This window comes from Stegostoma tigrinum, chromosome 28 (assembly GCF_030684315.1).
Source record: "Stegostoma tigrinum isolate sSteTig4 chromosome 28, sSteTig4.hap1, whole genome shotgun sequence".
NCBI lineage: Eukaryota > Metazoa > Chordata > Chondrichthyes > Orectolobiformes > Stegostomatidae > Stegostoma > Stegostoma tigrinum.
In genome coordinates this window covers 25,413,143-25,428,364 of record NC_081381.1, presented here as the reverse complement: position 1 = coordinate 25,428,364, position 15,222 = coordinate 25,413,143, and the positions used below count along the sequence as shown (strand labels likewise).

Here is a 15,222-nt window from a genome sequence, read left to right as displayed (position 1 = left end):
CGGTCTCCCTACTGTGTACTGCTGTGCAGCCACCATTGCTGGGTCTCTTGTTCTGTCGAGACAGGATATACCCAAGGATGGTGATGATTGTGTATGGTACATTGTTTGCAAAGTACTATTCCATTACTATGACTCTGTCAGGTTACAGTTTGACTAGTCAAGGTCAGTCATATGTCAGTTAAACAAAGGCTGACAGATGTCCTTCTCCAAAGGAGATTAGCGACACAGTCATTTCTTTTTACAACAAATGACAATGATTTCAATCATCATGAGACTTTTTATTCCAGATGTTTTGAATTCGAATTCCATATTGTAACATGATGGGATTCAAACCCAGGTCCCCAGACAATTACCTGGGTTTCTGGATTACTAGTTGTGTCACAGTACCATTGTGTTCCATTGGCCCTTCAAATTGCCAGGAGGAAAGATAATATTTACTTCAGGTCAAAATATCTTAACTAACGCTATATGTATGATGCATGTAAGAGGCAACAGTACTGGTTTTAAATTGTTTAAATCTCCATTACCTGCAATGCTAATGTAAGGTGGCTGGTTTTAGTATCCCTTACTAGACTTGTATTCATGGCAGACTGACTACCCCAACGCCACTGCAGATAGCCCATTGTGTTCTTGTCCAGGTTCCGTGCTAGGACTGTGGTCAAGCCAGGACGGATTCCACGAGATGAAAACTGAAGGCCACAATGAGTGGTGATAAAACTGTATAGGGTCAAGCAGACGAGAGAACGTGTCAATGAAGGCCATTGTTCGGTTTAAATTAAAAGATGATTGTTCCTAAGTTCCCATCTTTCTAGGTTGCCAAAGCTGCTGTTGATTAATGTGCAAAGCTTGGCGTAAATTCTGATCAGTGAAGCTAGAACTTGCCCATCTCCAAATAATTTTCACATGTGCCAGAAAATTAGCATTAATCAATGTCAGAGGTAAGGTGTGGAAATCCTGCCTGATTTGTCTGTTCCTAATTCACGGATTTGTTGTAGTTACTGCTGACACTTAGAGGAGATCAGATAAATGAACTACTGGCCAGCGATTGTGCCCACTCCTTCTGGACAGTATGATTCCATAATCTGTCAGCTGCATATTTAGATACCCATTATCTGGAAAAGGTGAATGAAGCTTTTGAGAACAGGTAAATTTAACACTGTCAGTTAACAAGGGCATTTTCCACCGAACAAGGCTCTGTTTCAGCATGTTTACTTTGCCTCCTGACCCTGATTACTGTTTACGATTCAGCTCTAAGTCTTATTGCCATGTAATCAGTTGCTCTACTCTAGCAAACAGCAGCAATTTTGCATGGAGGGGCATAGTCATCACTTACTAAAATTCCATTGAGTTTGAAACAAAAAGTTTGGAGAGCTCCATTTCAGTAACGATGAGGAATGGTTGACTAGCCAACTTGCCTCCAGGAAATCCCTAGTAATAGTGAGCTGTGAAAAAATCATGGGCCTAAAATCATCTGTTTTTTCAGAGCATACATCACTCATGATGTCATGTGTCAAATTACTCATATACTGTACCCCCAATTGCTATTTTCTGAAATAAGTGTTTCTAATTTGTATTGAAATGAATCAAAACAATTTGTACCAGCATCCTGTGGTGCATGCTGTACAGACCAGTCACACTGACACTGAAATAATATTCTTCTAGATTAGTTTTGAATTTACAGCACTGAATGTGCAGGTTGTTTCCTCTGAGTTCTTCTGCTCTGACAATGTAAAACAGCTGGCCATGGCCTAAATCAGTTCCTTAACAATGCTAATGATCAGAACACATTTTAACCTTTTCTATTCTAGTGAAGACATAATCAATCCTCATAATCCAATCTCTTCAACCCCTCAAATCATTGCTTTCTTCTGTACTTCTACAATAACTGATTTTCTTTAGTACAGTGGTGACAACACCTACACACAGCAACAAATTAAAGTGTTGCTGGATTACCTCACTATTTCCACTCAATATCAATCCTATAAAATGTCCTCACATCTGATTTGTTTTACTTGCTATCATTGAACATTTTTGTTTAATTTGTCAATCATGATCCCAAGGGTTTAATTTTCTAATTCTTTTCATACTAGAGATCAGTCATTTCCTAAAAGAGGGGATGGTGGTTATTGGCCACGATTAAACTCTACTTTGGCTGCCCTCTGACCACCTGCCAGAAGTGGTGACAGCCCAGCCAGATGTCCAAATATTTCCCAGCTAACCATCAATCAAGGATCTTGGAAGAACTATTATGAAGAAGAGCCAGTTGAAATCACATTGAGTCAGCTTCAATGTACGTAGTATATTGTTAGCCTTGTAATTTCAAGCAGTACACTGCCTGTGGCTCAAAAAAGACTTACTGGCCTCAGAATGGGGCGCAATGGCTATTCGCACACTGTGTTTCGATAAAGTATGAAGACAAGTTGCACAATCTTGGGTGTATTCACCTTGTGTTTAGGAGATTGGAAGGGTGAGTGGGATATATAACATGATTGAGGGAATCACAGAATCCAATAAGTGCAGAAGCAGGCCATTCAGCCCATTGAGTCCACACTGGCCTCTGAAGACCAACCCATCCAGACCTACCCCCTACCATATCCCTGAAACCCTGCAGTTCCCACAGCTAACCCATCTAGCCATCACAACCCTGGGCACTATAAGCAATTTGCATGGCCAATCCACCTAACCTGCACATCTTTGGACTGTGGGAAGAAACTGGAGCACCCAGAGGAAACCCACGCAGACACGGGGAGAATGTGCAAACTCCATACGGACAGTCGTCTTAGGATGGAATCAAACTCAGGTCCCTGGTGCTGCGAGGCAGAAGTGCGAACCACTGAGTCAATGTGCCACCCTTTGACTGTTCAAGGAGTAAAATCAGGAAGTTCTTATTCACATAAAAGGATAATGAAGAACTAGAATGCAACAATTTCTGGTGAATACACAGCAAAACTTTAATAGCAACAGTCAAGTCCATTTGAAATTAAAACTGCAACTTGCTTATGTCACCTACCTTTGTGAAGTGATGTTTCTAAATATTTTTATCCCAAACAAAGGTCCTTGAATATCTCCTGCTCCGAATTCCAACTGTCAAACATAAAGTAAGTGAGTATTCAAGACTTAATAGAAAAATCGGACTTTTGTTAATTTTATGACAGCTTAAATATCATGGTTTTACATTGCTCATTTTAAATTTCATTTATTGATGTCACATGTACTGAGGTACAGTGAAAAGTGTTGTTTTGTGTGCTCTACAGGCAGATGACAAGTGCATCAGGTAGCAGAACGCAGCATTGCAGCTGCAGAGAAGGTTGGGGGTGGGGGGAAAACAGAGGGCTGGGGGAATGGGGGGGGGGAAACAGAGGGCGGGGGGAGTGGGGGGGGAAAACAGAGGGCGGGGGGAGTGGGGGGGGAAAACAGAGGGCGGGGGGAACAGAGGGGAGAGACAGAGTGGGGGGGGGGAAGAAAGGAAGGGGGGGGAGGGGGGAAGAAGAAAGGGAGGGGAGACAGAGAAGGGGAAGAGGGAGAAAAAACAATTGGATAACAGCGGGGAAGGAGCTGTTCTTGAATCTGTTCGTATGTGTATTCTTTTGTATCTTCTACCTCATAAGCGTGTGTGTGGAAGGGCATATAAACGGGGTGGTAGGGGTTGGTTGCTTTCCCGAGGCAACGAGAAATATAGATGGAGTCCATGGATGGAAGGCTGGTTTGTGAGATGAACAGGGCTGTGTTCATGATTCTCTGTAGTTTCTTATGGCCTTGGGAAGAACAGTTACTGAATAATGCTGTGATGCATCCAGACAAGTATGTTTTCTATGGCATATCTATAAAAATTGGTGAGAGTCTTTATGAGCATGCCAAATTTCTTTAGCCTCTTGAGAAAATTGAGCTGTTAATACATTTTCTTGACCTTCGCATTGATTGGGTGGACCAGGACAGATTGTTAGTGATCATCATTCCCAGAAACTTGACTCTCTGGACCTGTCTGCCTCGCATCACTGGTGCAGACAGTAGCATGCCCTCCACTCCTTGAAGTCGATGACCAGCTCCTTCATTTTGCTGACATTGATGAAGTGATATTTGTCTTTACACTATACCACTAGGTGTTCAATCTCTTTCCCGTACTCTGTCTCATCGCTGTTTCAGATCCAACCTACAATGGTGGTGTCAAATTTGTAAATGGAGTTGGGGTGGAATTTGGTCACACAGCTGTGAGTGTATAGAGTACCACAGTATGGGCTGAGTATGCAGCCTTGTGTGGCACTGATGTTAAGGATGATCATGGAGGAGGAGCTGTCACTAATTCTTAGTGATTTGTTGTGTCAGTAGTTTTCTTGCAACCGAATTGAGGACTGAAGGTTCAGACTTCGGACTTGATTACCCAAGTTCATTTGAAGGGTGTGAAATGCAAATGCAGAGGCAAACATTAATAATTTCGGGACACTATATTAAGAACGCAGAGAGATCTCCCTGTATCTTGGATAACATTCCCTCTTTTAAACAAACAGAAAAGAACATTAAAGCTCATTCATTTCATTTGCTATTGTGTTTTTGTGTGGTTTTACAAATGGCTTTGATGTTCAGTCAGACATTAGTTATTGCTTTTCGAAAGAAATACAGTGCTTTAAAACATTCTAGTGAAATGTCATGAGAAACAGTGCAGATACAAAACTTGCAGCTGCACGTTATTGACTATGGAACAAAAATCTTGATCCACAGAGATTATGTGTCTAAAATCCATTCCCAGAGATTAAAGATATAGCCATTTTCAGTGTGCTAAAAGCAAGATCATATGCAATTTTAGAAAAAAAATCTGTGGCTGCATGAGCCTACACTCAAATTGACACCAACAATATGGATGCACCAACTGAAGATCTTGGACAGGCAGTCGACAGGCACTACTAGTGAAGAATGCTACACAGCACTCAATCTTTATCAACACAAAGAGATACACCGAAATCAGCTAAATGGAACACCACACTGAATTGGGCATTACTTAGGGTATTAATGGGGAATAATTCCCAAACAAAAACAACCAATCAGTTGATTGATGAAAAGAAAATGTTACATATTCAACTCATGAAATCAGGAGTTTGATAGCATACCATTTTCATTTGGACTGCTGAATTATGTTACTGCAACATCATGCAAGCAACCTTGTTTACATGCCTTGGTGAATCACAGCCTCACAGAACATTCCATATGCGAATGAAATAAATCATAAAACATAAGTTTACAGGTTACACCAAATAAATTCATGTACATTTCTGGGAAAATCATAATGGATCAAACACTTACTCAATTCATCAGCAAGGCAGACTTTGTTTAGATTGACCAAATGGTCTGTGGAGTAACCATGTCCAAACTGAAAACTTCGTGCAACTTTTTTTACATTCAAGTGCAGTCTAAATTCAACCTCAATGTTTCTGAACAAATTCATCCTGGATTGGAAGCGATAGTTCAAACAATAATTGCAAAGGAATTCTAAGAGTACCAAGATATACTGTTACTGCGAGAAGTAAACATTCAGCCTTTACCTCACCCCATCCTTTTGCAGATGTTACCCGCCTCAATGCAATGTTGATTGAGCCACCGCCATTGCCATTCTGCGTTGATAGACTCCCTGCTAGAACAGCTGTATCTGTCGTGGTCAATGGAGCCTGTGAGGAAAAACATAACTTAGCGACCAGCTTCACCTTTCTTACTTTTCTGAAAATGCACATGGGGTGCACACCATAAGTGATAGCAGTCTTGCTGTATATCATGCAAGTGGATGTTTAGGTTTTGTCAGCTGGACAGTGCGACTTAAAATATTTGACGATGGAAGGGATTAAAGCTCAGCCCAATGCATACACGATTATACTCCTTTCACTACCAGGTAGTGATCAACAGCGGTAATGGCGGCTACCTTGCCCATCTATTAACTTCTCAAGGTAGTTTGTGCACTTCTTCAAACTTCATAATAGGGCCTAAACTGTAGCAACAATTGGGCAGTTTAATCACACCTTAAAATTACTTTACAATAAAACAAGAAACCGGTGCAGTAGGAAATGATATGTGCTCTGCCACTGAATATGATTATAGTTGCCTATAGTTGCTCTCTCCCTCAGCTCAACTTTCCTGCCCACCTCTCATATCTCTGCTTTTCTGCACTAGTCTCAAAATGCTGACAAAACAGCTGGATTGCTCAAAGAAGAGATCAGTTGGATTGGTCAGTGCACATTATTTGAAGGATTTAACAGATGGTGCTTATCCAATGAGCTGTGCCTACAGTACAGTCCATTAGGTGACTGCAATTTCGCATTGCTGGCTCAGCCATGGCTGTTCATTTAGTACAGATCTTTCTGGTCTGTAAGACTTAGTACTCCATAACTAGAGCAGGATCTGGAGATGTCACTTTACCTTGAACCATCATTTTGGGGTACAGAATTTTGGTAGGAGGAACAGCATTAGGAAGTGGGCGGCAATAGACTAGTGGTATTATTCCTGGAATGTTAATCCAGAGACCTGGATAACATTCTGGAGACCCGGGTTTGAATCCTGCCATGGCAGATGGTGGAATTTGAATTCAATAAAATATATGGAATTAAGGACCTAATGATGACCATGTTGATTGTCAGAAAAACCCAACTGGTTCACTAATGTCCTTTAGGGAAGGAAACTGCCGTCCTCACCTGGTCTGGCCTACATGTGACTCCAGACCCACAGCAATGTGGTTGCCAGCAACATCCTCATCCCGTTAATAAATTTTTAAAAAGGCAGAAGTGCTCAGCATTAGTTTTAGCCTTCTACATTTATACCTGGCATTGACCAAACCATCAAGGAAGGGTTACTGTACAGTTTCAAAAGTTACCAATTTTACAAACTTTTGTGACAAGTTGTGAAAATACCTACTTCAATAGATTGAGATATGTGCATTTTATTAATTTCAATCTGAGGAAACCGGCTGCCTGGCTCTTCAAACTCCTCATCATAGCGGTCAAAGAGATCTGTGGCATCTACTCCAACACTTATTGTGCCCTGCAAGAAAATTAAATAAATCATTGCTCATTTATGAGGAGGTACTGTTCTAAAGTGACAGAGCAGCAAATGATGTATGTGGCTCTTGGCACTATTCAAAAGAACAACTGTAGCCTTAAGTTGATAACTGTAGTAATCCATCTCTTGTAGTGGTGCTCAAGGAGTCAAAGCCAAACCTGATTTTCAGAGGAAGTAGGCTTAGTGGAACAATTCTGTGTTTTTATATCTTGCCATTATAAATTCCCATGTCCATATTCATAAAGAAAACCAGACATACTCTCACTGTCTAATCACAGTTGTGGCGTTGTAGAACTCGATTGATGTGAGCGCGCAATTAGACTGTGAAAATTTTAGGATGGTATTTTATTTAAGTGCAGACATAAGAATTTATAATGGAAACCATTACGCTAACTATGAATACGGACTCAGATATATATGCACACTTTGAAGCACTTTCATGTTTTTAACTCTTGATCCTGCTTGAAGTTTGCAAGTCATCAAGCATATAACATAATTACTTCAATACAATGTAATCATTCTGAGGCCCTAGTTCCAAATGATTGAGCAGACTCTTGTGTACCTTGGGATTTGTTCTTTGTTGCAATCGCCTTTCTTCTCTTTCTCGTTGTAGCCTCTCAAATTCTTCACGTATTTCAGCCGCTGCTTTCTTTCTTTCCACTACCTGTAAGACAGAACAAAACAAAAACATCATTAGCCAGTTAAGTCACAGACAATAGTTGCCGTTTAATATACAATACATAGTCTAATAACCAAATCTCATCCACAAGTCCAAAAAAGCAGCCCTGTAAAACCTAACTTCCACCACTTGGAACAGGTAAACTACCTCTGGTAACTCAAGTTGGTTAAGGTAGAGAGAGTTATCTGAGCCCGACTAGAAACTTAAGTTCTGCACTCGTATGGAGTTGATGGATCTCAGCTAGGTTGAAACTGCAGTTTAATGCTGATTTAAAGTGTGCACACATGTAGACATTACATGAGGACAAATCATGCCAAAACTCAATATAAGGCACCAAAGTATCTATGAAAGTATACCAACTCATGGAGTCAGTAGCTTCAGGGAAGAGAAAATTGAGAAAAGAGAGGGAAGCTCAACCAATTGAATTTTGACATTGATGTGAGGTGGTATACTTAAGAACAGTGAGAAAGGCAGGGTTGAAAAAGCTGAAAATTGAAATAGATTAACAAAACATTAAGTTGGCATGATAGGCAAGTCACTGGCAAACAATCACTGAGATTAGGGAACGGAGATTCTGATTGTAAAGCATTTTATTCAGTGCTCCACATACAAAGTTGAAATGTTACTCCCTCCTGGCTCCCTAGATGGAACATGTACCAGAACCTGGAGGTAAAAGGTAAACATTAAAACTATTCAAACTCCTGGACCTTGTGTTGCCCTGGCACCAATTTATACACAAGCTTCAATTTACCATTCTGGGAACAACCTGTAAGCATTCGCAATGAGTAATTAGATCACTACTGCCACCAAGATTTTGGTATCTTCTGCAGTACCAATGTGACTTTTTTTTAAAATCTGTCCTCCCAGAAGGAAATCTCTTAGCTTGTTAATTTACTGATTATTTACAGAAATGTTTGAGTAATGGCCTCAAGCTCACTACCAGACAGAGAAAACACAAATTCCTCTCATGCAAGGCTCTTTAAGATAGCAAATTCCTTTAATTTCACTCTATGACAGGATCCAGCCTTTTTTGTGGGGTTGGGGGAATGCTAGGAATAGAATAATGGCTTACCTCCCATCCTTCCATTTCCAGGCCTTTTTTACCATAGATGTCATAGATGGCTCTGCTCTGGGGGTCACTAAGTACTGTCAAGCAAAACAGGAAAATAACAAGGATTCAGAACAAACTGATCTTTAACTAAAAGGACACAATACATGAGTCCATATCAAAAAGTTGTAGCCCAGGTTGTGGGAGGAGTATGAGAGACAGAGAGGGTGAAGGAAAAAGAGACAAAGAGTAACAGTATGAGAAATTGAGAGGGGGAGGTGCAGAGGTTGAGGGTGAAAACAAAAAGTAAAAGCAAGAAGGGAGATCAAAAGGGAACAAGCAGAACCAGAGGGCACTACACAAAAGACTGTACCATACAGTGGGAATTAAGGGACATTGGCCTTTTAATTTCCTTTTTGCCTTCAGACAAGGTGATCTGCAACCTGCTTCCTTGTTTGCAAAGGGAAGATGGGAAATTGACGCACAACTCCCGAAGCTACGTGAAAAAAATTTGGGATTGTTGCAAATACAATATACTAAGTGAGTAAAGTTACTGGCAAAATTGGTGGTGACAGGGGTGGGGTCAGAGAGAAAGCACTCCACTTTTTTACCGACTCAAGGTACTTGCCTTCATATGCCTGGTGTACAAGGTTGAACAGAGTCTCTGCTTGTTGTTTCAGATCAGGATCTCGGTGCTTATCTGGGTGATATAGCATACACAACCGGCGATAAGCAGCCTTTAGCTCATCTTGTGTGGCCTACAAAACAACAGATGGATCAGCAAGACTAAACACAAAAATAAGAAGAAAGTGTTGTTTCAAACTGACCGAGTAGAGTCAGATGATAGTGCTGCTGCTTGATCCAAGAACATAATTTTGTTCACCATTTTTTTGGAAAACTCATCACTCACTTCTCTCTGCTTAATCTACGTACAAGTCACTGGCATTAGTGGCATGTAAGATAACAGGGGAGAGCTATTCTGACACTGTCTAGCTCGCTGAAAAGCTGAGTGCTAAATTAAGAACTTCTTATTCAATCTCCAGGGTTCAATCGGAATGACTTACCAAGTTAAGTGGTACAGAGTCATACAGATCAAGACTATCATGATTTCAGTGCCTTCAAACCAGTTGTGGAAGTGAAGGCATAGAACTAAGCTTGCCTAGTAAATCTCTCTCACACATACAAACATGATCAATGTTTGAAAGGGCAGTGAGAACATTTATTATACATGTCAAGTGAATGAAGCAAATCTATTCTTAGTTCTGCAGGGAAGCTGAGGTGCATAAATAGAAGCTCTGAAAACCTGAAATTAAATGCAATGTCAGGAGCTGTTTTCTCATACTTTTGTCAACATTTCTGTCGACAATTTCATTTCTACTTCTGATAGGTTACAGTTCCACAGAGAACAAATGTTTTTTGAAATTTCAGCCAAGAAGTTGTTCTTCACACAAGGCCCTGGATCGAAAGACTTAACAGGGGAATTGCTGGACGACAAAAAGACCAAGGTTGATTAGTTCACCTCCTACCATACTAGTAGTTACATGATACAATGGCTTTTGACGAATCATAGCAATCAATCCTCAGAATAAGTCAAGAACAAATGCAGTTGTTTGTTAGCACCTAGCCAAGCACCAGCCTTACACATTCATACACACTAAATGATACCTTACTAACGATATTATCAGATACCACTAACATGATCTCCTGTTAAATCATGTCCAGCAGCAGCACAGATTCAACAGAGTTGACAGCATAGTGGTATACAGTCAGGAGGGACTTACCCCTGACATTTTCTCTGGACTACAGCAAAGGAATTGTCTGCTGATGACCTATTGATTTTACCTGTATTGGTCTGGTACAATTCTCAATATTTTAATTGAGAGTTATTCGTAGCGGGACTCTATCGAGTCAACAGGGTTATTTAAAAGTTGACCATTGCTGTGAGTCAGGGGTCACATCCAGGCCTGGCCAGGACTGGACAGCAGATTTCCTCCCAAAAAGATGTTAGTGAACTAAAATGGATCTTTATAATGCTAGTTTCATTGTCATTAGTAATGAGACAAGATGTTAACTCTAGATTTACTTAAATTTGAACATACTGAACTCCTTCAGCTGATGAATTCATACTCCTCCATGTTAACGTCAATTGGAAGAAGCACGAAGGAATGGCAAGGACATGCAAAACACACTATGGTGGAGATTTGAATGTCCATCGAGTGTGACTCAGAGCACAAATAAAAAGAAAAAGTGAAGACACCGGATACTGCAAAGACAATGGGTCCTAACAACATTCTGGCAGCAGGACTGAAGACTTATACTGCAGAACTAGCCATTCTGATCAAGTAGTTCCATATAACTAGGTTAGGTGGATTGGCCATACTAAATTGCCTGCAGAGTCCTGGGATGGGTAGGTTAGGGGGTTTAGCCATGGGAAATGCAGGATTATAGGAATACGGAGAGGGGAGGGTCTGGCTGGGATGCCATTTGGAGGGGTGGAGTTGACATCATGGGCTGAACGGCCTGCTTCCACAATGGTAGGGTTCTATGATTCTATGTACTAAAACAATGGCATCTATCCAATAATGTGGAGATTTGCCTAGGTAAGTCCTGTCCACAAACAAAAGTCAAATCCAACCCAGCCAACTGTTGTCCCAGTCTCCTGTCAATCAAAGTTAAGGAAGGGGTGACCGAAGTGCATCAAGCAGCATTTACTCAGAAATAACTTGCTCAATAACACTCAGTTCGGGTTCTACCAAGACCATTAGGCTTCAGAACTCATTTCTGCCATGATCCAAAAATTGACAAAAGAGCTGAAGCTAAGAGATGAAGTGAGAGTGGCCTCCCTTCACATCAGGAAAAGCAGCATTTGGATAGTTGTGGATTTTGGATGTCCTCTGGCTTAGCTGATTGGCCTCCTCAGAATAGTGTCTTTTGCCAAAACACCCAACAGCTTCAGCTGCATCAATGATCTTACGGCTATTAAAAGGTTGGGATGTTTGCTGATGATTGCACAACTGCTCAGGTACTGAAGTGTCAATGGCTGTATGCAGATGAGGACTGATAAAGTGCAAGGAACATTCATGGTGCATTCCTCAATTTCAAGATCTTGGGGTTACCGATGAGAAACAACTGGATCAGCCATAAAAATGATAAGCAGGTCAGAGTCCGAGAATTCTGCAGCGAGCAATTTATCTCCTGATTTCCTAATGCCCCTGCCCATCATCTAAAGTATATCAGCGGTGTAATGATATACTCTCCACTTGCCTAAATGAATCCAACAAGGAACTTGAAAGCATGCAGGACAAAATTATCTTGTTTAAATGGCACAGCAGCCATCATTTTAAAGATTAACTCCATCCACCAGAAACATATAGTGGCAACAATATATATCTACAAAAGTAAACTCTTCAAGGCACCTTCAGAAGTGTTGTTGTAACCTGCAATCTCTACAAACTAGAAGGACCATAGCAGCAGAACCAAAATATTTCTGAACCATGCACAGCCTCTCCAAGGTTCCATGAACAGTAATTGGTGTTGGCACGCTGATTGTGGCATTGGCTTTCAGTTCTGGAAGTTGTTGCTGTGCGTAAGCCATGGAGGCCTGCCCAGCCAGGTTGAAATTAAAAGGAGTGTTGATCGAATCTCTTGCAAGTTTTTCTCCATGTCATACATCACCTTCAGTGAGAACTATGCTGTCATTCCCTCCCTGCGACTGAGTCAAACTCCTTCCCAACACTACATGGACTGTAGTGGTTCAAGAAAGCAGCTCACTTTCTCAAGGGCTATTAAGGATGGATAACAAATGTTAGACAGCAAAGTCTACATCTCATGAAAGAATTTAAACAAAAAAAAATCAACTAGAGACAAAGAGCCCAACTTGATCCTGCCCTCACCTGATGAAACCCTCAAGGTGGGGGTCACCAGTTTACAACTCAAGCCCAAATATTACACGCATGATTTTTCACCTGGCTCCAACAACACTCAAATCCACTTAAACATTCTTGCTATTTCCACAGCCGTGATCAGCAAACAGAGCAAAAAAGTGGGAATTGGGTTGGATAGTCAAGCTTCTCACTCCATAAAACTAAGAATCCATCAAAGTAAGCATTTGATAGTTAAAAACTAAGGTAACCACCAGATACCCCTGACTGAAATACTCAAAAAGGAAAATGACAGGCTCCAAAGGATTTCTGAAGGAAGCTGTTAGACACACAGTTATTAACATATACTTTAAGCAGTCAGCATTATTTTGTAGTCATTTGCAACAAGTTTTCCCCTTCATTTTGGGAAGTGGAATTTGTTGGTAGAATTAGTAGTTTAAAACTCATAAGCTCAAAGGACAAACTGTTCTTCTACCATTTTTCTCTTGGAGGAGTGTTTCAGCAGGATCATTAATTTTCTTAACACTGCTTTCTTAATCCTCCATTGCAGTACCTGTTAACAGTAAAACCAAGGAAATGATTTATGTTTAGAACTTATTGCCTTTCCGGAAGATGCAGCACCTCACCCAGTGATCATCTTTCACAGGTTAACTTAGAGTAAGTGTCAACGGGGTGCTCAAATTATGGAAGTATATCAGTCCTCAACAATTCTTGTCACAATGATTCAGAAAGTTACTCACTGGCCAAGAAAAAAACTCATCCATGACTTTATTCAAAATCCTTTAAGCTGTGATCTAATAACGAGCAAGACTATTTGAGACCTGCCTTGTGTACAGCTGCAACTTTCTGATCGCTTATTGTTCTTTGTACCTTTGGGTTCCATTCACCAGCACCCAGTCTGTGATACATTGACTCAGCAAGCTGCAGTACTACTATTTCTCCTTACAGCTCTCTGGTGAAATGGTAACATTCCCAAATAGGCAGAACATTCTAATTTTAAAAGGGCTTCTGTGGTGAAACTTTAGCACCTCCTACCATCAAGCCAGGAGACCCAAGTCCAATCCAACTGCTCCAATGGTCTAGTCTGGGCAATCGATTGGAAAAATACCTATTCTGGGCTTAAACCCCACGTGAGATAGCAATAGCAAGTGGACACCAGAACCAATGTCCAACATTGTGAAGGTGTAGTGAGTGCGTTCCCCATTCATTGGGTTGAGGGACCCTAGACAACCCTTCAGTAAGACCCTATTATTAGGATGAAGAGAGAGTTGTGCCCCGAGAAACAGTGATCATGTTGCAGCATGTCAGACTGTTAAATATGCCTGTAAACCGTGCCTTACTTTATATTGTTGTATAAAAGTGTGATGACATGTAAACCACATTGTGCTTCAGCAAAAATAATCTGGTAATCAAAATTATCCCAGCTATAATGCAGTGCTTTGATAGATCAAAGAATCTCAAAAGTATCGCAAAAGAAAATATTTCTCAATGTCTTAAGCATCTATGTTTAAAGCATAGATAACACGTACAATGTCTTACTGAAGAGAAAGACAATCTCGTCAAGGCATATATTTGGTTCCGGGGTGGGGATGAAGAGAGAGATACAAAGAGGCTCAGCCATTAGTGGCATCGTTTATTATAATCAAGATATATTTCAAATGTTAGTGTTTGCAGAATTGTGTCAGATACCCAAAATAGTTTACGATGTGAGCAGATATCAAAAGCAAAAAAGAACTCAAGAAGTTGTTTGCACTATATTTGAGTGACAGAAGTAATATATTTTCTAAAACCTGAGTAACAATACATCCATCCTTCAAAGAATGATCTCAACAGATGCACACAGTCAACAGATCTAGGGTTTTCACATCACTTGTCTCCATAATGAGTAGTGTAGTTTCAACTGTGAAGAAGTTGGTACATCAAATCATAGAATGGTTACAGCACAATGCAGAGTTTAGTCCATTGTGCCTAAGCTGGCTCTCAGAGCAGCTCAGCAAGTCTCACTTCCTTAATCTTGCTGCAAGCTCCTGAAAATCTTCTCTCTTCAAGAGCTTATTCAAATACTTTTCGAAACTCCTGACTTTATCTGCATCAAATACTCTCAGGTGTTGCATTCCAGATTGTTGTTTTATTAATTCAAGGAATGTGGGCATCACTGGCTAGCCAGCATTTATTGCCTATCTCTGATTGCTGCGGGTCTGGAGTCAAATGTAGGTCAAATCAGGTATAGATGGCAGATTTCCTTCCCTAAAAGGACAGTGAACCAAATGTAATCTTTTTTCCTGACATTCAACATTGGTTTCATGGTCATCATTAAATTCTTAACTCGACCACTAGCCATGGCAGGACTTGAACCCATGTTTCCAGAACATTACTATCTCTTAATTCAGAGTCCAACAACAATACCACTCGGCCAAATCCTAACTGATATTATGACGTTATAATGTTTTTTTTCCTCAGAGCCCCACAAGCTTTTATACCAATCAACTAAACTCAGTGTTCTCTGGTTCTCACCCCTTCTGCCAATGAGAATGGTTTCGTTTGTCCAGATCTTTCATTATTCTGTAGTAGTAAAAACT

At 40.6% G+C, this 15,222-nt stretch overlaps 1 protein-coding gene across 1 annotated transcript in view; it reads right to left on the bottom strand.

The window, feature by feature from the left end:
• Nucleotides 1-15,222, bottom strand: part of LOC125466793 (dnaJ homolog subfamily C member 11) — a 47,706-nt gene that overhangs the window by 22,663 nt on the left and 9,821 nt on the right. The window contains exons 2-8 of the mRNA XM_048561822.1: nucleotides 9,391-9,520; nucleotides 8,787-8,860; nucleotides 7,598-7,699; nucleotides 6,892-7,017; nucleotides 5,535-5,657; nucleotides 3,011-3,084; nucleotides 528-717 (exon numbers count right to left, since the gene is read on the bottom strand). Coding sequence (XP_048417779.1) covers nucleotides 528-717; nucleotides 3,011-3,084; nucleotides 5,535-5,657; nucleotides 6,892-7,017; nucleotides 7,598-7,699; nucleotides 8,787-8,860; nucleotides 9,391-9,520 — 819 coding nt within the window. The remainder of the gene's footprint in view (nucleotides 1-527; nucleotides 718-3,010; nucleotides 3,085-5,534; nucleotides 5,658-6,891; nucleotides 7,018-7,597; nucleotides 7,700-8,786; nucleotides 8,861-9,390; nucleotides 9,521-15,222) is intronic.